Consider the following 25,078-nt stretch of genomic DNA (forward strand, 5'->3'; position numbering starts at 1 on the left):
AAGATATGAATTGGCCAAACAGCAATAGAGTAAAAGATAGAAAGCAGAATTTCCAGACTGGATTTAGATTTTTGCTTTGGCAAACCCATCATGGGTGCTGAGAATTTCAGGATTAACTTTGGAGAATAAGAGTGGGATGATAAAAGGACACATCAGTTTGAGAGCAAGGCAGACTGCAGTGAGGCAAATCTGATCCAAATATTCCCAAGTGAGACAGAACTTGTTGGGATTGAGAGTAAAGATTAACTTTATTTGTCACATTTACACAAAAACAGTGAAATATGTAGCTTGTGCTGGAGGAAGCCCACATGTGTCACCACACTTCTGGCACTAAAACAGCATACCCACAACATGCTTTACTGTATATCTTTGGAATGGGGGAGGAAACCAGAGCACCTGGAGGAAACCAACATGGTCATGGGAAGAATACAAACTGTGTGTAGGTGACCTTGGTAACAATTCAGAAAATAAAGTAGCCTATGCCTACATACAGCAAAACCTAGACAAGTCAAGTGTGGACCAAAGGTGCCAAGCATTGACCACCTTCAACAAGATGGTGTCTGACACCAGAGTTGTTCTTTTAAAAAAACAGTGAAGGAGGACAAGAGGTAATTTAATAGAGGTGTACAGATAGAGTGGACAACCAGTGCTTTTCACCAGGGTGGAAATGGCTCATACCCAGGCGGGGGGGAGCATAATTTTAAGATGATTGGAGGAAAGTGCAGGAGGCAAGATTTTTTTGAAAAGGAGTGGAGGGTGGGTGGATGGGACACCCTGCCAGGGATGATGACAGAGGCAGATAGATTTAGGGGGCTTTTAAACACTTGTATAGGGGCACACTGCTGATATGCATGTTAGATTGATCTTAGAGTAGGTTAAAAGTTGATGGGCCAAAGGGCCAGAACTGTGTTGCGGTGTTCTGTGTTCCAGATTTGGTGCTCTAAAACCCCAAAATATATGTGGCTCAAGCATATTGATCAAATCAACAACTACTTTGAACACAGCGGAAGATGAGGGAGCACTTTAGGGGAGTTCTGAGTGAGCAATAACTGATGTCATGTCACAAACAGAACAGCGTGGATCAAGAGCTTGGTCAGAAGGTGGGGTTTTAATGAGCACAAGTGAAAGAAAAGACCAGAGCAGAGATATTTAGGAAGAAATTCTGGTAGCTTTGTTAAAAGTTCATCAAAGCAGATTCGTAGATGAATCAAGAGATGCGAATTTAAAGAATGCAACTATCTCAGGGGCAACATACATCTACTGGTATTGTTTCATCTTCAACGCCAGTACAAACACAATGGAAAATAGGTCACTGTCATCTTTATTAGGGAAAAAAAATTATTCAAATAACAGATCCAAAAACAGTTTTACAGAAATTGCATTGAAAAATATTTACCATTTTAATTGGCTGTCAGAATTACAGAAGTATCAGTTAACATTAATACAATTAAATGCCAAAGAACTGTAAAAAGTATCATCTTTCAATAAATGTTCCAAATATACGTTCTCACTTTAAAAGGTCTCACAGAGACAAACAGCAGGGATTAAGTTAAAACACAGGATATCTGTGGGCAAAATAAACCACTCCCAAATTAACTCCCTCCCTCTTGATTCTTACCGACCCTGACAATTCTGAAGTGAATTTACAATTTACATTTTCATAATAAACTCTGTCACTGAAGGCACAGATCCAAGTGTTGGTTAATTTCAGAAGCCAGGACAGCAGATTGACAGACTGGGCAGTTAACAGGCATATTGCTATCATCCCCACCACTGTTACCAGCCTTAGCACCGGCTTGCAGTGGTAACACGGCAGCACCTTTCGGGCTCTGCAGATTCTCAGAGTCCGCCTCACTGGAAGTGCTTGCCCCAGTGGATTGACCTCCCTGTCTGACTGTAGTCAATTTACCAAAGGCATGCAAAATGGTCCCTCTGGGAAAGGGTGGATCAGGCCTTGCCTTCTTCTCATCTCCCCTGTCCCTTTGGAGAGGAGATCTGTCCAAGTCAGAGATGAGCCTTTTCGGGCAACCTTTTGGCACTTTATTCACAGAGTTCATTAGCATGGCACCATTGATCCGAACAGGTGATCCATCGATGCTGACAAAAGCCTTGCTGTTGGAAACAGACTTTTTAGCAAGTCTTGAGCTTGGGTGGTCTCCTGGACTTCTTGGTGGGCTTCCAGGAGACCCCAAATCTGACAGCAGAGAGTTAGATGAACTTGAGGCCTTCACAGCAGCTTCAGCAGTCCGGGACCGCAAAGGAGGTTCAGAACCCCACAGAGCACCATGGGATGACTGAGTGAGCAATCCCGCAGGAATATTCCCTGGGGACACATGTTGAATGGCTGAGTTAGGACTGCTGCCTTTGAGGATGTGACCTTTACCACTGAACGGGATGACAGTAGATATATCGACACCCACAGATTTACCTAAATAACAGAACAGGAGGAAGATTATTACCCTGAGCTAGTTACACATGGAGCCAAGTGGTTGTATTGGGTAAACAAACCAAAAGGTGTTAAAGATCACTATGTTTCTTCTTTAAACTGTGTACATCACACTTTATCATGTGCATTAGAACTTTAATTCAGAGACTTTATCACTCTTGGGATTGAGTGTCACTGCCAATGACTGCCTAGGCCATGCCCAATACCCTACATTAGATGCACCATTTTGAACTGCTGCAGTCCATGTAGCAAAGTCACTCTCGGTCACTTTAGTCTCTTCTCACTGCTGCCATCGGGAAGGAGGTACAGGAGCCTTGGGTCCCGCACCACCAGGTTCAGGAACAGTTCAACTATCGGTGAACCAGAACTTCACTCAGCCCCAACCCGACAATGAACTGATTTCACAACCGACAGACTTGACAACTCGGTTCTCAGTATTCTTTGCTTTTTATTATTATTATTGTTATTTTTTATTTGCAGTCGTCTTTTGCACATTGGTTGTTTGTCAGTCTGTTTTTCCATTGATCCTACTGTATTTCTTTGTTCTATGTGAATGCCTGCAAAACAATAATCATAGGGTAGTACATGCTGATGTACTGATTTCGATAACAAATTTACTTTGAACTTTCAATTACAAGGACATTACTGCAACACCAATATCATATCAATATATTTTGGCTTAACTGCTCTTTAAAATGGCTTAATGCCTGAGAACACCAACTCCTTGGAGTTCAGAGGATGAAAGGTGACCTGATAGATCGTGTGGATCAGCTGTTGAACAAACCTCTCAAGAATTGAAGTGAATGAGGCGTTAAGTCTGAAGGACAATCAAATCTCTCCTTTAGAAAAGATGACAGTTAATCAGTCTGAACTTCTAAGACCATAAGGCAGAATAAGGCCATTCAGCCCATCGAAGCCTCTCTGACATTCTATTTTGGCTGATTTATCATTACTCTCAACTCCATTCTCTTGCCTTGTCCCCTGAAGCCTTCAATGCCTTTACGAATCAAGTATCTCTCAATCTCCACTTTAAATATATCTGGTTTCCAGGGATTCACAGCCGTCCATGGCAATGAATTAAGTACCTCTCAACCTCTGCTTTAAATATACCAGATTTCTTTGCCTCCACAGCCCCCTGTGGCAATGAATTGCACAGATTCACCACCCCTGGCTAATGAAATCCCTCCTCATCTGTTCTAAAAGGATATCCTTCTAGTCAGAGGCCCCCACTATAGAAAATATCCTCTCCACATCCACTCCACCTAGGCCTTTCAGCATCCAGCAGGTTTCAATGAGATCCCCCCAACCCCCCCCCCATTCTTCCAATCCAGCAAGTACAGGCCCAGAACCAAACACTCCTCATCAATTAATTGCAAATGTTGAATTGCAAACTGTAACAGAAACAGAGAAAACTATTGTTTCACCTTCAAAGTCAAATATAAACAAATGTCTGGTGTTGTGATGAGTGCAAGACCAAGAATACAATGAATTAGAATCGTTGCTCAGAAACAGAAACTGGCCCTTCAGCCCACATAGTCGAGCTGAACTTCCGTATTCCAAACCATACCCACCCACCCAGGGATATACAGTACCTTTATCCTTAGGGGGTCCTGAGAGATGGCCTGCCTTCCCTTTCTTTGCCTTGTAATTCTCTGGCTCCTTAACTTTAGTGAATGTCCCACCACACATCAGCTGATGCTCAGCCCACCAGGGGTCTCGAGCCGATGGCGCTCTGTTCATTGCCCGTTTCACGTAACCGTAGTAGGGCCGCCTGTTTTGGCAGGGCCCGTCACAACGCCACCAGTGCTGCCGGTATGCATCAACCTCGTCGTGGAAGTTGTGATAAATCTGAAAGAGACAGACATGTTAAAACAAGCAACAATTCTGTGGCTAGAAATAGCACTTCAGGTTCACCTCCCAATCTGCGTTTCTCTCTATCCTTCATGTTTGATAATGCAGTCAGACTGCAAACTCCATCCATAATCACAGCTACATTCAAACAGACTAACCAACGGCATGCACACACCACAGACACAAATTGCCCTCTCCAAGGCTACACACCATTTCAAACTAAGTCATACTTGCAGATACATCAGCATTACAGGTCAATTTAAGGATTGTGTCACTGTTATTGACCTATTAGTACCTAATACACCTCAGACAACCAGCCTTGTGTACCTTCTATAATAGTAATATATTACAGAATTATACAGCACTACATCACAGAAACAGGCCCTTCTGCCCATCTAGCCTGTGCCAAACCATTATCCTGCCCAGTCCAATTGACCCACACATGGACCATAGCCCTCCATACTCCTCCTATTGATGTACCTACCTAATCTTCTCTCAACTGAACCCATATCTGCTCACTTTCACCTCATTCCACACTGGCGCCACACTCTGAGTGAAGAATTTTCCCCTCAGGATCCTCTTAAACATTTTATCTTTCAACTTAAATCTATGACCTCTAGTTGTAGTCTCACCCCAACCTCAATGGAGAAGGCCTGCTTGCATTTACCCTATCCATAACTCCTCATAATTTTGTGTACCTCTATCAGATCTCCCCTCCTTCCCTACATTTCAGGGAATAAATTTCCAAGGAACTTCACTGAGTTATTAACAGAGAAATAGAAAATGGCACCAGAACATTAAAAAGGTCACTAACCAGGCTAAAGAGAAGTCGATAGTTGCAGTCATTTTGGGTGGGACTTCAGTACAAGACAGCCAATGATGTCGTAATGAAAATTAGGGTTACTCAGAAGCCAAGCATGCAAATTATTACCAGAGAAATGACAGACGAGGGGAACAGAGAGTTAAATGCAAGCCGGCTTTTTCCAGAGGTTGGGCAAGACTGGAACTAGTGGTCACAGGTTAAGAGTGAAAGGTGAAATATTTAAGGGGAACTTGTATACTCAGAGGGTAATGAGAGTGTGGAACAAGCTGCCAGCAGAAGTGTTCAGTTGCAACATTTAGAAAGTTTGGATAGTACATAGATGAGGGGTATGGAGGGCAGTGCTGCAGGTGCGGGTCAATGGGACGAGGTAGAGTAACAGTTCAGCACGGGCCAAAGGGTCAGTTCCACGCTGCAGTGCTCTATGTATGGACACAGCAATGGGGAAATTCATTAAACATTTAAGCTGGATGGGACACAATTATTAAATGGTTTTGGATGCACTTTACTTGGGATGATAAATACTTTTTATTTAAGATACAAATGCCCCTCCATATTTCACCAAAGGAACTCATCCTGATCACAGTACATCTCTGTGCTTCTGCCCTAGAGCTGGAACCAATATCCCTTTTGATTTGGAGCAGGCCATGCCATACCTCATGAGACACAGGAGCGGAACAGGCCCTTTGGCCCATGACGTTATGCCAATTTACTCTGGGGTCAATGAAACCACAAGACACAGGAGCAAAATTAGGCCATTCAGCCCATCAAGCCTGCACCACCATTCCATCATGGCTGATTATTATTCCTCTCAACCCCACTCTCCTGCCTTCTCCCTGTAGCCTTTAACACCCTTACTAATCAAGAACCTATCAACTTCCACTTTAAATATACTTGATGACTTGGCCTCCACAGCTACCTGTAGAAATAAATTACACAGATTCACCACCCCTTAGCTAAAGAGGTTCCTCCTCATCTCTGTTCAAAAGGGACATATTTCTATTCTGAGGCTGAGCTCTCTGGTTCTGGACTCCCCCACTATAAGAAACTCTGCTGCAAGGGATCACCAACATTTTACTGGATTGTGTTCAAGAACACAAGAATAGGAGCAAGGGTCAGCCACCTGGCCCTTTGAGCCTGCTCTGTCCTTTGTTAAGATCAAACCTGACCGTCTATCTCAGCTTGGTGGCTCCGTCTCTGCTGAACTCAACAACTGAGACCCACTATGAACCTCTTGGGTGGAGAATTCCAGAGATGCAGCACACTTCAGGTGAAGAAATTAACTTCAATTTTCTAAACTTTCACCCTTGTACAAATTTTGTACGTTTCTATGAGCTCTCCTTTCATTCATTGCAAGCCTGATACAGACCTAGTCCACTCAATCTCTCCCTACATGGCAAAATTGCTCGAATGAAGCTTTGGCATATACAGTGGATTCAGGTTAATTGGGACACATTGAGATCAGTACATTTTGGCCCAATTAAGTGGCTTCCCCAATTAGCCAAAGTTCCATGGAAATAGTTAAAAAGGTATAAAAAAAAAGGCAGACTGCCATTTAACTGAGAAACAAATTATGTATTTAAATGAAATACAGAACAAATTAGGACACTGACACTACTGCAGTACTGTAAAACTGTATTACTCCCTAATAGTCGATTTGGTGGTTGTCCATCGTATACAATGATGGCAAGAAACCTCTGCAGGAGGGATCTCAAAGTGGGAATGGCATTGCACTGGGGGAACTCAGCTCTCTCCACCTTGGAAGTCTGGGTCTACTGGTACGGGTAGACATCAAAGCTAGGGTTCCTTGCATGCAGGAGGTGACGACCAAGCAACTGAAGCTACTTTAAAACTGTTCGCTCCGAGCACAGTGCAGTGTCTAATGCCCAACACAAGTGCACGCATCTGATGCTAGTTATAGACTGTTTGACAACAGTCTCCTGTCCCAATTAAGTGGCAGCATCCCAAATAACCGAAGGGAATTCTAGCTATTTTCTCGATTTGTTCTTGTTAAGAGTTGCCACAAATAAGCTGCTGCCCCGATTAACTGGAGTCCACCATACATCTTTTTGTCGGCAAGGATACCAAAAATGCACACAAAACTCCAAGTGTGGCCTCATCAAGTAGGTAAGGCAGCCTTGCTCCTCTGTTTAAATCCTCTCATAACAAAGACCAACGCAGAGTGATGGGTGCCTGGAAACTGTTGCCTCGGGTGCTGGTAGAGGCAGATACATTAGAGACATTCAAGAGACTTTTAGATAGGCACTTCAATGTGAAGGAAAAGGGAGGATATGGACATTAAGTAGGCAGAAGGGTTTAGTTTATTTGGCCATGTGAATACTGATTTAATTGGTTTGGCACAACATAGTGGGTTGAAGGGCCTGATGCTGTGCTGTACAGTCTTATATTCTGGGACTTAAGCTCAACCACCACATGCAGAAATGCAGCCAACAAATGGGCAGAAACCATTCCAAGAAAGGCTGCTCATCCAATTACATCCTCTTTCATCACCAGCCCTGACACACTGAACCATGGCTTCATTCATCACCGCCTTAGCTCGGAAGGTGGGGATTGATGTGTGCTTCGGAATTTTTACTTTTAAAAAAGCGAACGACTCATAATTGGCGTCTGCCTCAGTACTTACAGTGATCTTGGCTCCAGACATCTTGTTGATCCTGTTCATGTGTTTGCAGAATTCAGGCCCGTGAGAATCATGATCTTTGTCATTGTTTGTAACGAACAGCAAGGCGTGGATCATTTCGTGTAACAGTGTCTATTGAGAAAGCAAAACGAAAGTTGTGACTATGTTATTGTAATTCAGTTTCCTTTCCAATTGTTTTTTCATAATAAAACATTTTCTTAACTGAAAGTACAATGACATTCTAATATCTTACAGATTCGCATGTATGTGTTCAGACATCACACTCCAAAACTATCATTACATAAAGGTTGCATTTCACTTCTAAACAAAGTAAAATGTGAGTATTTGTCCTTAAGCCTGATGGTATGTGTTTTTGTATCTTTTGCCCGAAAAGAGAGGAGGTCCAGGGTGAGTTGGGGGCGGGGGGCGGTCTTTGATTATGCTAGCTGCTTTCCTGAGGCAGGAAGGAGTATAGAGAGAGTCCCAGAGGGGAGGCTGGTTTCTGACACGTTACATTCACAACTTGGGAGAGCTGTAAAGGTTAGCTGGATTAGAAAGTGAGGTCATAGAGATCATAGCACTATGGTAGCAAAGGAATAGTGAACGGGAGATCTTCCTAGCCTCATGGGAATGGCGAGAACATGCCTTTCAGAAAGGAATAGTCAACAGGAGATCTTTCTGGCCATGTGGGAATGGTGAGAACATACTTTTCAGAATTAGGCATTTTACATTTCTGGAAAGAATAAGGCAACTTTGGATTAATTGCGGACAGACACTAGGTGCTGAGAATTCAGTTCCTGTGACTGGACCATACCACAGACCCATGAACCCAGCAAGAGCTGGAAGGGAGACCTTTTGTGCACCGTGTGTATTGTATTCAAAAGTGAAGTAAAACATTTAACAGACTCGTCAGGGCTCCTAAAGTACTAAACACTAAAACTACATAGCACATACTTCAACCAAGTCACGCCTGGCTCGCAGTTTCAACAGAGGTTCACTGATGCGTATTGAACACAGTCCCCCTCGCCCCTCGTAGCAGCATAAACCTGCACATCTGTAACAATGCAAAGCAGACAAGTGGTACCAAACATTTGAAATACTGTAACTGCAAATGTTATATTGACAACACAGAACCAGACTAAAGATTTATTTCCAAATGATTGATCACATTTTTGTTTAGAAATGTACATTGGAATCATAGAACACTACAGCACAGAAACATAGCCCTTGGCCCATCGAATCCATGCCGAACTGTTATTCCCATCGATCTGTACCTGGAACACAGCCCCCACACCCCTCCCAACCACGTCCTCAAGTGCTGCAATCGAACCCACAGCCACCACTTCTGCTGGCAGCTCATTTCACCCTCTCACCACCCTCTGGGTGAAGTTCCCCTTCAATATTTCACCTTCCCCCCCCCAACCCATTACTTCTGGTTCCAGTTGATAACTAGATATCCCTCCCCAAACAACTATCTGACCAACTTAGTTTTGATTTGAAAGACTCGAGTGGACAGATACAAGGCATGATCCAACTCAGCACCCAGAAGCTGTAGAGATTGGCAATGAGCAGAATCGATATCAGAGAGGAGAGCTGAATAAATTGTACAACTCTATAAGTCAGTCAGCATCCATTAAGGGGAATAAACAATCGAGACTTCCCCTCCACCTTCCCTCTTTTCCCTTCTCCCATGGTCCACCCTCCTCTCACAGATTCCTTCTTCTCCAGGAGTTTACCTTTTCCATTGAAGCACCTACCAATTTCTTACAGCATCCCCTCCCAGCTGGCTTCACCTATCACTCTCCAGCTTGTAGCTTCTACCCACTTCCCCTCCCCCCACCATTTTATTTTGGCATCTTCCCTGTTCCTTTCCAGTCCCGACAAAAAGTCTCACCCCGAAACATGAGGTCCTCTCCAATCCTCTCCATAGATGCCACCTGATCTGAGAGTTCCTCCAGCATTTTGCATGTGGGTGTTTCTGGATTCCCAGTATCTGCAGAAGTGTGTGTGTGTGTGTGTGTGTATAAAAGTAAAATTTATAGAAATGGGAACAGACCACTCAGACCCTGCCACTCATTAGGATCATGGCTGAACTTGTACCTGTCACTTACCTACACTAAACCTGTACCTCATTTACTGAAGGTACTCTCCCCGGAATGCGATGAAATCCGCACCAGGACGGGTTCCTGCAGCGTTCCTAAGGGAGGTGCTGAGAAACCGGCACAAACTCAGGTGGACAAGTACTTGGAGCAGGCCATCTGTCCATTCAGTAATATCATGGTAATTGGACTCTGCTCCAACTACCTGCCTTTTCACCATGACCCTCAATTCCCCTGCTAGTCTAACAGTGTCTTCAATATGTTTAATGAGGTAACCTCTACTATTTCCTTAGGCAAAGAATTCCACACATTCGCTACTGTTCAGGAAAGTCCCCCCAGATTTTAAGGCTATGTGCCCAAACATTGGAAACAACTGCCCAGCCTTTACTTTATCCATTCCTTTATGATAGATGGGAAAAGGTCACGTTAGGGGGAAATCAGCCCCACCATAACTGCTGATCATTCGGTGCGAACTGTTTGCCCCGGCCCCGGCCCCAACTCACAGCGTCATCCTCGGGCTCCAGCGCACCTCCACCCCGGCCAGCCGGCCCCAGAAGAACATGTCGTTGAACTGCAGAAAGAGGCCGCGCAGGTCCGGGTTCGGGTCGATCAATTCCCACGACCCGTCCACCACAGAAAGCGAGCCGTGGGGCTCAGCTGGACGCGCTCGGCCCACCTCAGCGACGCCGGCATCCTCGGCCTCCCAGGCGGCCTGTAACTGGAGGGCCAGCAGCAAATCTCCCTCCATTCTCTCAGCCCATCAGCGCCGGACCCTCCTATATCACGTCACGACGATGGACCCGATCAGACCAATGGACGCGCCGGCAATCTGCGCAAAAGGGCCACTCAGTAACCAGGATGGGTGGGGCAACAACCAATGAGAAGTAGGAGAGGGTGCTGATTGGCCATGCTGCAAAACGAAATCAACCTATAGTCAGGGGGTGAATTTCCACTGACCAATGGGGATCAAGAAAATGAACGGCTTAGTCATCAGCTGCCAATCAGAGCCTCCGCTCTACGCCGGGCGGAAGGAGCTGTCAGCTGAAGGGGCGAGCGGAAGTGGAGGGACAATCCTGAGGTGAGGCCTGGGATTCGATTTCTTCCTCAGCCTCCCGGTCTCGGCGGATAGGGATGGCAGTGGACGGCGGCGGTAAGTTGCGGCGCCAGTTGGAGGCCATGCGCTTCGACCCGGCGCTCTACGTGAAGCAGCTGTCGCAGCAGTCGGACGGTGACCGCGACCTGCAGGAGCACCGGCACAAGATCCAGAGCCTGGCCGACGAGACGGCGCAGAACCTGAAGAAGAACGTCTACAAGAACTACCGGCAGTTCATCGAGACGGCGCGGGAGATCTCGTACCTGGAGAGCGAGATGTACCAGCTCAGCCACATCCTCACCGAGCAGAAGGGCATCATGGACGGCCTGACCCAGATGCTGCTGGCGGCCGACCGAGAGCAGCAGCAGCAGCAGCAGCAGCTCCTGCAAACCGGGGCGGCCGTCTCCTCCTCGGCCTCGTCCGTCGCCAGCACCGGCGCCTCCTCGCAGTCGGACTCCTCGCTGCTGCCGCGGGATGCCGAGGAGCACAAGCAGCGCACGCTGACACCGCTGCTGCAGAAGGTGGAGGGCTGCCAGGAGCTGCTGCAGGCGCCCGGCCGCTACCTGGTCTACAACGGCGACCTGCTGGAGTGCGACCCGGAGAGCGCGGCGCAGCTGCAGCGGGTGCACGCCTTCCTCATGAACGACTGCCTGCTGGTGGCCGCCTGGCTGCCGGGCCGCCGCGGCGCCGGCCTCCGCTACCGCTTCGACGCCGTCTACCAGCTGGACAGCTTCGCAGTGGTGAACGTCAAGGACGCGGGCCCGATGCGCGACATGTTCAAGGTGCTGATGTTCCCCGACACCCGCGTCTTCCAGGCCGAGAACGCCAAGGTGAAGAAGGAGTGGTTGGAGATCCTGGACCAGACCAAGAAAAACAAGGCGCTGAACGAGCGCCGGGAGCTGGAGAAGGCCGAGGCCCTGCGGCTGGCGGCGGCCAAGAAGGAGGAGGAGGAGCAGCGCAGGAGACCCCTGGCGTCTGGCAGTACCAACCCATTCGAGGAGGAGGAGAGAGAGGCCGAGGAGCAACGGGCGCCCCTCCAGCCGCTGGACCTTAGCCTGGACTGGATCCAGGAGCTGCCCGAGGACCTGGACGTGTGCATCGCCCAGCGGGACTTCGAGGGTGCCGTGGATCTGCTGGACAAGTTGTCAGCCTACGTGAGCGGCGCCGACGGTCAGCCGGGTGTGCGGCAGCTGAGGAGCCGGGTGGAGCAGCGGGTGCGCCGGCTGACCGACGTGCTGGTGTACGAGCTGTCGCCCGGGCGCTCGCTGCGCGGCGGCCCGCGGGCCACCCGGCGCGCCGTCTCGCAGCTCATCCGCCTGGGCCAGTCCACCAAGGCGTGCGAGCTGTTCCTGAAGAACCGGGCGGCTGCCGTGCACACGGCTATCCGCCAGCTGCGCATCGAGGGCGCCACCCTGCTCTACATCCACAAGCTCTGCAACATCTTCTTCACCGGCCTGCTCGACACGGCCCGCGAGTTCGAGATGGATTTCGCTGGCGACAGCGGCTGCTACTCGGCCTTCGTGGTGTGGTCGCGCTCGGCCACTCGCCTCTTCGTGGATGCCTTCAGCAAGCAGGTGTTCGACAGCAAGGAGAGCCTGTCCACCACAGCGGAGTGCGTGGAGGTGGCCAAGGAGCACTGCAACAAGCTGCGTGAGATCGGCCTGGACCTCACCTTCACCCTACAGGCGCTGTTGGTCAAGGACATCAAGGCGGCGCTCCAGAGCTACAAGGGAATCATCATGGAAGCCACCAAGCACCGCAACTCTGAGGAGATGTGGAGGAGGATGAACCTGATGACTCCTGAGGCCTTGACAAAACTGAAGGAGGAGATGAAGGCTAGCGGAATCACCAACTTCGATCAGTACACCGGTGACGACTGTTGGGTCAACCTCAGCTACACCATTGTGGCCTTCACCAAGCAGCTGATGGCTTTCTTGGAGGAAGGGCTGAAGCTGTACTTTCCAGAGCTGCACATGGTCCTGTTGGAGAGCCTCCAGGAGATCATACTGGTGGCCGTGCAGCACGTCGACTACAGCCTGCGATGTGAGCAGGACCCGGAGAAGAAAATCTTCATTCGGGACAATGTTTCCTTCCTTTACGAGACGGTCCTCCCGGTGGTGGAGAGACGGTTCGAGGAGGGGGTTGGGACACCAGCCAAGCAGCTCCAGGATCTCCGCAATGGCTCCCGAATCATTCGTGTCAATCCAGAGAGTACCAATTCCTTTGTCTGAACATCTGAGTACTTGTTGCAGGCATCCCCTACACAGCCACTCCCCTATAGTTCTTATTTAACACAAGCTGTATCTGTTTGGGACGATCTTAAGTTATCTCATACAAAGGACAGTATAATCACCTGCTAGTTGTTATTTTTAGCAACTCCTGCCTTGTAAATACTACTGCTTTGTCTGGTTATATTTCACCAGTAAAACAAATTTATGGCAATACCTGGATTTGCTCACGTACTAACATTTGTGCAAAAAAAAAATTGCCATTGGCTTCCAAGGCCCAATTATCCTTCCACTGCCAAAAACTATCTCTCTCCCTCTCAAATACACTTTAAAATGCAATTCCATTGCCTAAACATTTGGGATATATGTAACTCAGTGCTTGGTTTTTCTCTGCTGTTTCATTGTTGTAGTCCTCGAGTTTCAATGCTTTCTAAATTCAATATCACCTGAAGCTCAGTGTATTTTTTCCCCCATTTAAATCCCATGAAGTACTTTGGTTTTAACAATTTTGAGGGACTCTACATGTCTTCAGACAGTCTCAGCATTGCAACTTGTTGCTATGCAGTAATGGTGCAATTCTGCCCTAACATTGGAGACTTGCTTTGGGGGGACGTCGGTTTGGCAGTGCCATATTGTAGCTACTATCTTTTTCGAGGTAACTCAGGCTTTAAACAAAGGTCCCCATCAATGTATTGATTTGATTGCCAATTATTCTGATTATCAGTTACCTCCAAGCCAATGCCACAAGAACTGGTGTCCATCGCATTGTTTTTTCTATGTGGACTAATTATACTGTAATATATACTATCCTATACTATAATACTTTCAGTTATAAATGCTTTGGGTCAATTTGAGATTTTTGTTTACATTTACATCAGCTTAATGATTGAAAGTTGCTTCACCCTGTGCTCTACTGCTGCAAATATGTCCAAGTTCAGGCTCACTGCCAAAGTCCTACAGAAGTGATTGGGCCTCCTTACACTGTGCCATCTTCACAAAGCCAAAATATTCTTCTTTTCATCTTGGAACATTTTCTTCTCTGTTTTGCCTTTAGACTGTAGAATTTTTAAATTTTACACTGGTCTACTGTAGAGTTTGTAAAGTTTGCGCCGGTTTACTGTAGAGTTTGTAAATTTTATGCTAGTCTACGGTAGAGTTTGAATTCTTGTAATATGAGAGGAATGGCACCAGGTAAAGGCCGACAAGTTTTGTTTGGGGTCTGAAGGATTTATTTGGGTGCTTTGAAGATCATTAAAGGTCAGTGATCTCCAGTGTTGTCCGTGTGGAGTTTGGTCATTCTCCCTCATCACAAAGGTGCGGAGGTTGGTAGATCAGTTAACCACTATAAAGTGGGTGCTACTGTAGCGTAGCAGTAAGCATGACGTTATTACAATTCAGTGTTCCAGAGCTCAGAATTCAATTTCAGTGATTTGAGAGTTAACTACCCTTGTTTTTCTGAATGTGTTAATAGCAGGACCTCGGCTCTTGAACTGAACAGCTGTTCCACTTGATGTGTTAGCTCTGTGTGAAGCTGTGATTAAACCATTGTGACAGGTTTTCAATTGCAGCTTAAATGTGTCAGGGGCCAATAGGATGAGGTGCATCTCATTTTGTTCTAAATTTTGCCCCAATAATTTGGATTTTTAATTGCATATTCCATTCTCTGTGGGAGGTTACAGTTTTATTTGATCTACTACTTCTAAATGCCATTTTTATGATCTTTACTACTTTAAAATTAGAAATAAAGTTGCCACTGTAGTGATTCATCTTGATCCTGCATTAATGCTCTATGAAACAATAACATTTGAAGTACCTTTTTAAAATAAAACTTATTTCTGGTATTCAGATTATCAAAATATTGATGCCGATTTTTCCATTTTAGTACAATGGCTTCACTAGAAAATCAAATTCGTATTCAACTTTAAGGGCCACAGTTCTGTGTACAGATTTTTGCCACTGAATCTGATTATATATGTCACAAGATACATGCCATACCCAATCAGATTCAGTGGCAAAAATCTGCACACACAACTGTGACCCTTAGAATGCAAATTTGACTTTATTTAATTTTCTTTTTTGTTTTATAATGGCATTATTTGGAGCAAAAATGTATCAAATAAAATTGCATTATATTTCACATATGCAGATCAGCAAATTGGAGAAACATTTCATTTACAACATTTTAATGCATTCTTGTAAGCATGCTTGTGTTCGTTGGTAGTACAGTCAACATTGAGATGTAGGAAATGAAAAGTCAACTTGGATGTCAGGTTCCAGCAAGCGTCAACGTGATAATGTTCGGTAATCTGTAGTGGTGTTAGTTGGCAGAATCAGTGTTGAGTAACAGATCGGAGAATCTGTATATACTTTAGTGTAGATCTTTATATCCAACTGAATCCGTGGCTGGATCGTTGGTTTTATTTCTCCCTGAAGAAATGACATGGGTAATTGGACATTGTTACCTCTAGATTGCACGAAGTATAAATTTTATGTTAGTCCGCTGTAGAATTTGAATCCTTGTGATAAGAGAGAAATAGCATCAAGTAAAGGCTGGATTTTTTTGTGTATTGCATTTATCCTGTTCTAATGTGGAGATGCAAGTACTGTCCTCACATCTGTAACTCCCCCATGTGAGAGATGATCAAATGAAGATTGCATGTTTACAGTTATTGCAAAGTTATTGAGTTTAAATTTTATATTTGTCAAGTGAGGCAGGATCTATTGAATGATTATTGCTGAGTTGATATTGATAGAGCACTTGCAATATATTCAGAAAGACTATCGAATTGTTTCTATAGAATATCTCTGCTTGTTTCCATAGAAGACTGTAGAAAAGAAGTAAGAACCCAGACTAGGCTGTTGGTCTTTTTGAGTTGGTCCATTATTCATCAAGATCATTACTAATCTATTTCAGCCCCATTTTTCTGCCATGTCGCTGTATCTTTGAAATCCAGTGCCTTACTAATCTGTTTTGAATGCCATTAATGATGGCAATGCTTTACACCCCCTCAGACTGGAAAGTTCCTAAGAAATCTCTCCTGTCTCAACCCTGCACAATCCACCCTTTGATTTAAGTCTAACCCTCTTGCATCTGGACCCATCAACCAGTGAAATCAGCTCCCTTGTCAGACCCCAAAGAATGGCAGATATGGCAGATGTTTCAGTGAGGTCACCTTTTATTCTACAGACCAGAACAGTGTTCTTCAGAGGAGTGGTTCTCTTATTGTTTATATGAAACATTAAACACGGACCAGGAAAGAGTCAGTATTGAGTCCCACTGAGTTAGAACAGGTAGGAGAGAAGAGTATGGGAGAGCAGCCTGGGAAAGGGAGGGGGTAAGAATTGCCAATCCTGCTTCCATCTCATTGTGTATAACAATGAAAATATAAATGAATTCTTATTTTCTTCTGATTGCCTTTTAAGGTATAACTAAAATGAAGAGAATCAACAAAGCTATTTATAGACAGCTAATTATTGTTTGGATGAACCATATAGTTTGTCTAGAAAAAATGAAAAATTACTTGTAGTATTGTTGCTAGGATGTATAAATCAGGTTTTGCCTAAAAAAAAGTGACTGAGAATACTGTCTTGTTTACATAATTTCTCCAAATATTATAAACCTAACATCTTCAAAACTAGTCTGCTGAATCTTCATTGTAATATTTCATTGCAAGTATACAGAAGGTCAAAGTTGTACACAGTTTGCCAGAATTGGTCTCATTATGATGGCTTTTTGATTCAGATGCTCTTGAACTCATTCTTTTGCACTGAAAGCCAACATATCCTTTGCTTTCATAGTTGCCCGTAGTACCTGCATGCTGGTCTTGGTGACTTGTATTCAAGGAAGCCTGGGTCATTCCACTGTGAGAATTTCCTAGTCTCTTTCAATATAAAACTAAAATATTTGGCATTTATAATGTTATTTTATACTCTTTGTGGAGCTTTCCACTTCTTGAACCAACATATGACCATCCTCATTACTCCTCACACTTTCCTTTGTCCAAGCTGTTGAAATCGATTGTAAATAGCTGGGCAATCACTAATCCCTGCTATATTCTGTTAGTAACTGCCTGCCAACATGAAAGCCCATTTATTCCTTTTTTCCATCTGTTAACCAATCTCAATCTACTGTTAATACGTTTATACACGAGGGGTGATGTGGGCCCTTCATCTTAGAAAAGATGTGCTGGCAATGGAGAAGGTCCAGAAGAAGTTCGTGAGAATGATCCCAGGAATGAAAGGGTTAACACATGAGTGATTGATGGCTCTGGGCCTGTACTCACTTGAGCTTGGGCAGGGGGTGGACTCTTTGAAAGCTATTACTGAAAGGCATAAAGTGGACGTAGAGAGGATGTTTCCAGTTGTGGGGGAGTCTCGGACCAAAGTGCACAGCCATAGAATAGAGAGAGATCCCTTTAGAACAGAGATGAGGAGGAATTTCTTTAGCCAGCTGTGGAGGCCAAGTCATTCGGTATATTTAAAGCGGAGGTTGATAGGTTCTTGATTAATAAGTGCGTCAAAGGTTATGGGAGATGAAGGCAGGAGTGGCTAATAAATCAGCCATGATGGACTTGCAGAGCAGACTCAATGGTTCGAATGGCCTAATTCTGCTCCTATGTCTTATGGTCTTGTTATCTCCAATTCCACATCGTCAAGCTTTATTTACATTCTTCCTGTGTGGAAGCTTTGGCGGGGTGGGGGGGGTAAAATCTCATTGTTACAGTAAGTCTTATTTTGAATAAGTGTTGGGATTGTGTAACATTGATTTGAAAGAATGGTGTTCTGTTTGAAAGAACCACATTTAGAAAACTTTTAAATATTAATTTTGATCATGTTTCTTTTCACCTTGCCGTATGGCTTCTCTCTCCAGGTGATGAAATTCAGTAATAATCAGGGTTTCACGTTTAAGCCCACTGCCAGAGGAACTTGTGTGGCAATGTCTACAGCAGTAGTAGTGCAATCACACAAGTCGAGTAATCCCCTTAATGGAGAACCCTTGTGCTTGATTTAGTTTAACGTGGGGCGGCTGGTGCACTGGCAGCCACCACACGGTCCTTGACAGATCGGGGTCAGCACCCAGTGACGTGGCATCCAAGATGACTGGGGACCCTTCACTGCCTTTGTGATGTGACCCTACCAAGAGCTGAGCTCCAGACAGCATTGATGTTGGGAGCTCAGGAACTCGGAAACCTCTCCATCACGACAGGGTGACAGTCCTCAGAGAAGGGCAATGCCTTTATTGTGAGCTGAAACTTTACATTTAAAGTGAATGAGTGAGAGTATGTTTACACTAACTATCTATTGTTTATGACTGATTTATTGTATGTAAATTGAACCACAGTACAGGTCCACACTGAGTAGGAAACAAAACTCAAAGGCAGTGAATGGCTCACTGCTGCTCTGGGATAAGAAGATGTACTGGAGGTCACTCTTACGGGAGTAAATGCTACAGCCTGCACTCATGGTGTTTTTATGATGGAATTTAAAAAATAACAATGAATTTTCACAATTTCAGAATGAAGTTGTTTTTCTTAATCTAGTCAACCTGAGTTCCTCACAGCCAATAAGGTTTTGTGTTCCCACACTAGATGTAAAAGTTAGATTTAGGTTTCAAATTTAAATTCTGGTTTTTTTTATCACGTACATCAAACTGTACAGTAAAATGTGTCGTTTGCATTAACAACCAACACACCCAAGGATGTGCTGAGTGAAACCACACATTCCAGCACGAACGTAGCATGCCCATGTTTTTCAACACAAAAACACAAGCAGCAGCAGCAGCAACAGAACGAAACAAGGCGATGGAAACATCAAAACAAGACCTTTCCTGCAGACACACACAGGCCTCCAATCCCAGTCCAGGCTCCCTCCAGGTCTGCAGTCCTTGGCCCCGCACTCTCAAACTCAGATATTGAACCTCAAGTCCCTGGCCACAATTCATAGACCTGACCTTCTTGCCTCTGTCTCAGGACTTGCCGACTCCAACCTTCCTTCGGTTTTCAAAGTGACACACCTGTTGAATTTTCAGCTATATTCGGTGGGCTGCAATCAGAGCGAGAGGTGGTTCTTTGGTGATGCAGTGCAAGGTTTAAGAAGAGTTCCAGTGCCTTCATCTCTTTTCAGAGGGGCTGCAATTAGTGTGAGGGGTCCTTTGTTGAAGAACTCTGCTTTTGACTTTTCTCGGTGGATTGCAGTCAGCACAGGGCCAATAAAAAGAAAGGAGGCATAAGCAGAGCAGCCATTGTCAGAGTTGTCTGCCTTTGGCTCAACAGGCTTGGGCAAGCACAACTGGAGCTTCCAAGTGAGCAAGTTTCTAGTAAGTACACAGCTAGTGCACTGAGAATGGGTTCAGAGGTAGTGGGATGTGGGAACTCCAGGAGACCTCCAGTCTTCCTGATAACTACATCTGCATTAAGTGCAACGAGCATCAGCTCCTGAGAGAACGTATCAAGGAAATAGAGCTGCAGCTGGATGACCTTCAACTCATGGGGAAATAAGGTGATATATAGGAGCTGCAGGAGTCTGGTACCTGGGTGACTGTTGGGAGAGGGAATGGGAATGGGCAGCCAGTACAGGCTACCCCTCAATAGTAAATATGCCACTTTAGATACTGTTGAGGGGTGGGTAGCTAACAAGGAGAAGCCACAGCGAGCAGGACTCTGGTGGAGAGTCTGGCTCTGTGGTTCAGAAGGGAACTGGAGAGGAGAAGAGTGCAGTAGCAATACGGGATTCCATAGTTAGAGGAGCAGGAAGAAGATCTTGTGGACATGAAAGGGACACCCAGGTGGTATGTTGCATGCACGTGGAAGGATCAGGGATGTCTCGGATCGGGTCCATGGCATTCTAAAGGCAAAGGGTGAGCAATCAGAAGTCGTGGTGCTTATTGGCACCAATAATGCAGTTAGGGAAAAGGTGGAGATCCTGAAGAGAGAATGGAGGGTAGAAAGCTGAAAAGCAAGACCTCCAGGGTAGTAATCTCTGGATTGCTGCCTGTCCCATGTGCCAGTGAGGGTAATGATTTGGCTGAGGAATTGAGGCAGGGGGTAGGGTTTTAGATTTCTGGGCCATTGGTATCTTTTCTGCGGAAGGTATGACCTGTACAAAAGGGACAGGTTACACCTGAACTTGAAGGGGCCAATATCCTTGTGGGCAGTTTTGCTAGGGGAGGCCTTGGACTGACATGTTGGAATGGGAATGGGAAGTAGAATTGAAATCGGTGGCCACCGGGAAATCCTGCTTTTTTGTGATGAATGGAGCAAAGGTGTTTTACTGAGTGGTCTCCAAATCTACACTGGGTCTCGCTGATTTACAGGAAGCCACAGCGGGAGCAATGATGCAGTACATGACCCCAACAGACTCGCAGATGGTGTTGCCTCATCAGGAAGGTCTGTTTGGGGCCCTGAATGGTCGTGAGGGAGGAGGTGTAGGGGCAGGAACTGGTAAGTGTCAGGAGAGAGATGGGTGGACTAGGGAATGATCCCTGCAGAAAGTTGAAAATAGGGGGAAGGGAAAGATGTGTTTTGTGGTGGGATCTTGTTAGAGATGGTGGGAGTTACAGAGAATTATATGCTGGATGTGGAGGCTTGCAGGGTGGTAAGTGAGGACAAGAGGAACTCTATCCCTAGTGTGGCAGCGGGAGGATGGGGTGAGGGCAGCTTTGGTGGAAGAGCAGTTTTGGGTCTCTTATCTAAGAGAAGATGAGCTGGCATCATAAAAGGTCCTTGAAAGATTCACAAGAATTATCTCAGGCATGAATGGGTTAACATATAAGGAGTGCTTGATGGCTCTGGGCTTATACTAACTGGAGTTAGAAGAATGAGGGGAGAATCTCATTGAAACCTATTGAATATTGAAAAGCCTAGTTAGAGTTCATGTAGAGAAGATGTTTTCTATATTGGAGGAGTCTAGGACCAGAGGGCACAGCCTCAGAAATGAGGGATATCTGTTAAGAATAGAGATGAGGAAATATTTCTTTAACCAGAGGATGGTAAATCTATGTAATTCATTGCCACAGACTGCTGTGGAGGCCAAGTCATTGGGTATATTTAAGGAAGAGATTGATAGGTTCTTGATTAATCAGGGTGTCAAAGGTTATGGGGAGAAGCCGGGAGTATGGGGTTGAGAGGAATAATAGATCAGCCATGATGGAGTAGAGGAGCAGTCTTGATGGGCTGAATGGCCTAATTCTGCTCCTATGTTATATGGTCTCGTGATATCCTTAAGGAAGATATCAAGCAATTTCAGGTGGGTATAATGGATTTCTCAAAGAATATCAACATGTTATACATTGCAAAAGAGAAGAACAAGTTGAATGTTTAACTAACACACACAAAAAATGCTGGTGAACGCAGCAGGCCAGGCAGCATCTCGAGGAAGAGGTACAGTCGACGTTTCCGGCCAAGACCCTTCGTCAGGACTAACTGAAGGAAGAGATAGTAAGAGATTAGAAAGTGGGAGGGGAAGGGGGAGATCTGAAATGATAAAATGTTTAATCTTTATTTCAATTGTCAGCTGAACCTATGCTATGGTGTTCTAGTGCATTTTTTGTGCCCATGTATTTGGTCTTCATCATGTGCAAAAAAAGTGAAGTATTGTGAAGTGGTCTTCATGCAGAGTCTTATGAATTTGTTCCTTCGTTACTGATGTATGGAATGAAGAGGAAGATTGATAAAACTATATTCCTGCATTCAGTACTTATAATTGATGTACTTGTAACTGACCCATTGCTTGTAATGCTGCTGTATTAATGTTGATGTATTTCAACTCAGGCTTGTTCTAATGCACATGTATGCGCAAGTGGAATGAAAAACTTACTTGCAGCAGCATAAGGACCATGAGACATGGGAACAGAAGTGGGCCATCTGGCCATCAAGTCCATCATGGCTGATTTACTATCCCCCTCAACTCCATTCTCCTGCCTTCTCCCCATAACTTTGATGCCTTTACTAAGCAAGAATGTATCAACCTCCACTTCAGTTATACCAAATGACTTTAGAGCCACATTCAGAAGAAAAACTGAATTGTATAAGGAAGAACCAAAATGAAATGACCAAAATCCATTGTAGTGTGAAGTGATGTATTACTGCACTGAGGTAGTAATTGTGTTACTGCAAGAACGAAATGTCTGAAGGGAAGTGTCTGTTCTTGAGCCTGGTGGTGTGGGATTTCAGACTTCTGTGCCTCCTGCTCCATAGATGTGAGAAGATGGCACAGGCAAGATAGTGGGGATTTTGACTTGATGCTGCCTTCCTGAGGCAGTGCCCCCTGTAGATAGAGGGGAGAGGTGTGCAGTACTATTACCAGGATATTTTCTGTGAAGAGGACAAAATGTTTATTTACTTTCTCTTCCATTTCCTCGTTTTGCAGTACATTTTCTCCTGATTAATGTAAAAGAACCCATATTAACTTTTGTTAGGTTTCCTTTTTGTGTTAATAGAAACTTTTAGAGTCCCTTTTTATCCCCGCTGTTGCTGGCTAGATGACAATCCTACTCTATCATCCCTTTCAATATCAATGCCATGGTCCTCCATTTGGGGAAAAAAAATATAAAATCTTATAAAAGACCCTATCATATCCGCCTAAACCACCGTCGCCAGCAGCCCATTCCACGCACTCACCACTCTCTGCTTAAAACAAAACTTACCCTGACATCTCCTCTGTACCTACTTCCAAGCACCTTAAAACTGTGCCCTCTCGTGCTAGCTACTTCAGCCCTGGGAAAAAGTCTCTGACTATCCACACGATCAATGCCTCTAATCATCTTGTACACCTCTATCAAGTCACCTCTCATCCTCTGTCGCTCCAAAGAAAAAAGGCTGAGTTCATTCAACCTATTCTCATAAGGTATGCTCCCCAATCCAGGCAACATCCTTGTAAATCTCCTCTGCACCCTTTCTACAGTTTCCATATCCTTCTTGCAGTGAGGGGACCAGAACTGAGCACAGTACTCCAGGTGGGGTCTGAACAGAGTCCTATATAGCTGCAACATTACCTCTTGGTTCCTAAACTTAATCCCACAATTGATGAAGGCCAATGCACTGTATACCTTCTTAACCACAGAGTCAACCTGCACAACAGCTTTGAGTTTTCTATGGACTCGGACACCAAGATCCCTCTGATCCTCCACACTGCCAAGAGTCTTGCTATTAATGCTATATTCGGCCATCATATTTGACCTACCAAAATGAACCATCTCACACTTATTTGGGTTGGACTCCATCTGCCACTTCTCAGCCCTGTTTTGCATCCTATTGATGTCCCGCCGTAACCTCTGACAGCCCTCCACACTATCCACAACACCTCTAACCTTTGTGTCATCAGCAAATTTCCATCCCTCCACTTCTTCATTCAGGTCATTTACAAAAATCACAAAGAGAAGGGGTTCCAGAACAGATCCCTGAGACACACCACTGGTCACTGACCTCCATGCAGAATATGACCCGTCTACAACCACTGTTTGCCTGCTGAGGGCAAACTAATTCTGGATTCACAAAGCAAGGTCCCCCTGGATCCTATGCTTCCTTACTTTCTCAATAAGCCTTACATGGGGTACCTTATCAAATGCCTTGCTGAAATCCATATACACTACATCTACTGCTCTACCTTCATAAATGTATTTAGTCACTTCCTCAAAAAATTCTATCAGGCTTGTAAGGCATGACCTGCCTTTGACAAAGTCATGCTGACTATCCCTAATCATATTATGCCTCTCCAAATGTTCATAAATCCTGCCTCTCCGGATAGAAACATAGAAAACCTATAGCACAACACAGGCCCTTCGGCCCACATGTCCCTACCTTAGAAATTACCTGGCTTACCTATAGCCCTCTGTTTTTCTGAGCTCCATGTACCTATCCAAAGGTCTCTTAAAAGACCCTATCGTATCTGCCTCCACCACCATCACTGAAGTAAGACTCACTGGTCTATAATTTCCTGAGCTAGCTCTACTTCCTTTCATGAATAAGGGAACAAGATCTGCAACCCTCCAATCCTCTGGAAATTCTCCCATCCTCATTGATGAGACAAAGATCATTGCCAGAGGCTCAGCAATCTCCTCCCTCGCCTCCCACAGTAGCCTGGGGTATATCTCATCCGTTCCCAGAGACATATCCAACTTGATGCTTTCCAAAAGCTCCAGCACATCCTCTTTCTTAATGTCTATATGCTCAAGCTTTTCAATCCACTGTAAGTCATCCCTACAATTGCCAAGATCCTTTTCTGTAGTGAATACTGAAGCAAAGAATTCATTAAGTACCTCCTCCAGTTCCATACACACTTTTCCACTGTCATACTTGATTGGTCCTATTCTCTCATGTCTTATCCTCATGCTCTTCACATACTTGTAGAATGCTTTGGGGTTTTCCCTAATCTTGTCTGCCAAAGCCTTCTCATGGCCCCTGCTGGCCCTCCTAATTTCATTCTTAAGATCCTTCCTGCTAGCCTTATAATTTTCTAGATCTCCATCATTACCTAGTTTTTTGAACCTTTCGTAAGCTTTTCTTCTTGAGTAGATTTTCAACAGCCTTTGTCCACCATGGTTCCTGTACCCTACCATCCTTTCCCTGTCTTATTGGAATGTACCTATGCAGAACATCACGCAAATACCCCCTAAACATTTGCCACATTTCTGCTGTATATTTCCCTGAGAACATCTGTTCCCATTTTATGTTTCCAAGTTCCTGCCTGGTAGCTTCATATTCCTCCTTACTCCAAATAAACGCTTTCTGAACTTGTCTGTTCCTATCTCTCTCCAATGCTATGGTAAAGGAGATGGAATTGTTATCACTATCTCCAAAATGCTCTCCCACTGAGAGACCTGACACCTGACCAGGTTCATTTCCCAATACCAGATCAAGTACAGCCTCTCCTCTTGTAGACTTACCTATATATTGTGTCAGGAA

At 45.0% G+C, this 25,078-nt stretch overlaps 2 protein-coding genes across 2 annotated transcripts; one reads left to right on the top strand and one right to left on the bottom strand.

Moving 5' to 3' along the window:
• Nucleotides 1–1,285: 1,285 nt before the first annotated feature.
• Nucleotides 1,286–10,756, bottom strand: sprtn (SprT-like N-terminal domain). The gene is made up of 5 exons (XM_063039852.1): nucleotides 10,361–10,756; nucleotides 8,713–8,812; nucleotides 7,762–7,890; nucleotides 4,039–4,294; nucleotides 1,286–2,428 (listed from the first exon to the last, which is right to left on the bottom strand). The coding sequence occupies exons 1-5, from the start codon at nucleotides 10,603–10,605 to the stop codon at nucleotides 1,674–1,676; spliced, it is 1,485 nt and encodes a 494-aa protein (XP_062895922.1). The 5' UTR covers nucleotides 10,606–10,756; the 3' UTR covers nucleotides 1,286–1,673.
• Nucleotides 10,757–10,859: 103 nt separating this feature from the next.
• Nucleotides 10,860–20,541, top strand: exoc8 (exocyst complex component 8). The gene has a single exon (XM_063039840.1). It carries the CDS (start codon nucleotides 10,989–10,991, stop codon nucleotides 13,179–13,181), a length of 2,193 nt encoding a protein of 730 aa, XP_062895910.1. The 5' UTR covers nucleotides 10,860–10,988; the 3' UTR covers nucleotides 13,182–20,541.
• The last annotated feature ends 4,537 nt before the right edge of the window (nucleotides 20,542–25,078 follow it).

This window comes from Mobula hypostoma, chromosome 2, assembly GCF_963921235.1.
Source record: "Mobula hypostoma chromosome 2, sMobHyp1.1, whole genome shotgun sequence".
Classification (NCBI taxonomy): domain Eukaryota; kingdom Metazoa; phylum Chordata; class Chondrichthyes; order Myliobatiformes; family Myliobatidae; genus Mobula; species Mobula hypostoma.

Coding starts and splice junctions, on each gene's coding strand:
- sprtn (XM_063039852.1), bottom strand. CDS start 10,605: ATGGAGGGAGATTTGCTGCTGGCCCTCCAGTTACAGGCCGCCTGGGAG. Junction 8,813..10,360: donor TGGAGCCCGAGGATGACGCT/GTGAGTTGGGGC, acceptor GCATTGTTACAG/ATGTGCAGGTTTATGCTGCT. Junction 4,295..7,761: donor TGTCTGGAGCCAAGATCACT/GTAAGTACTGAG, acceptor TGTCTCTTTCAG/ATTTATCACAACTTCCACGA.
- exoc8 (XM_063039840.1), top strand. CDS start 10,989: ATGGCAGTGGACGGCGGCGGTAAGTTGCGGCGCCAGTTGGAGGCCATG.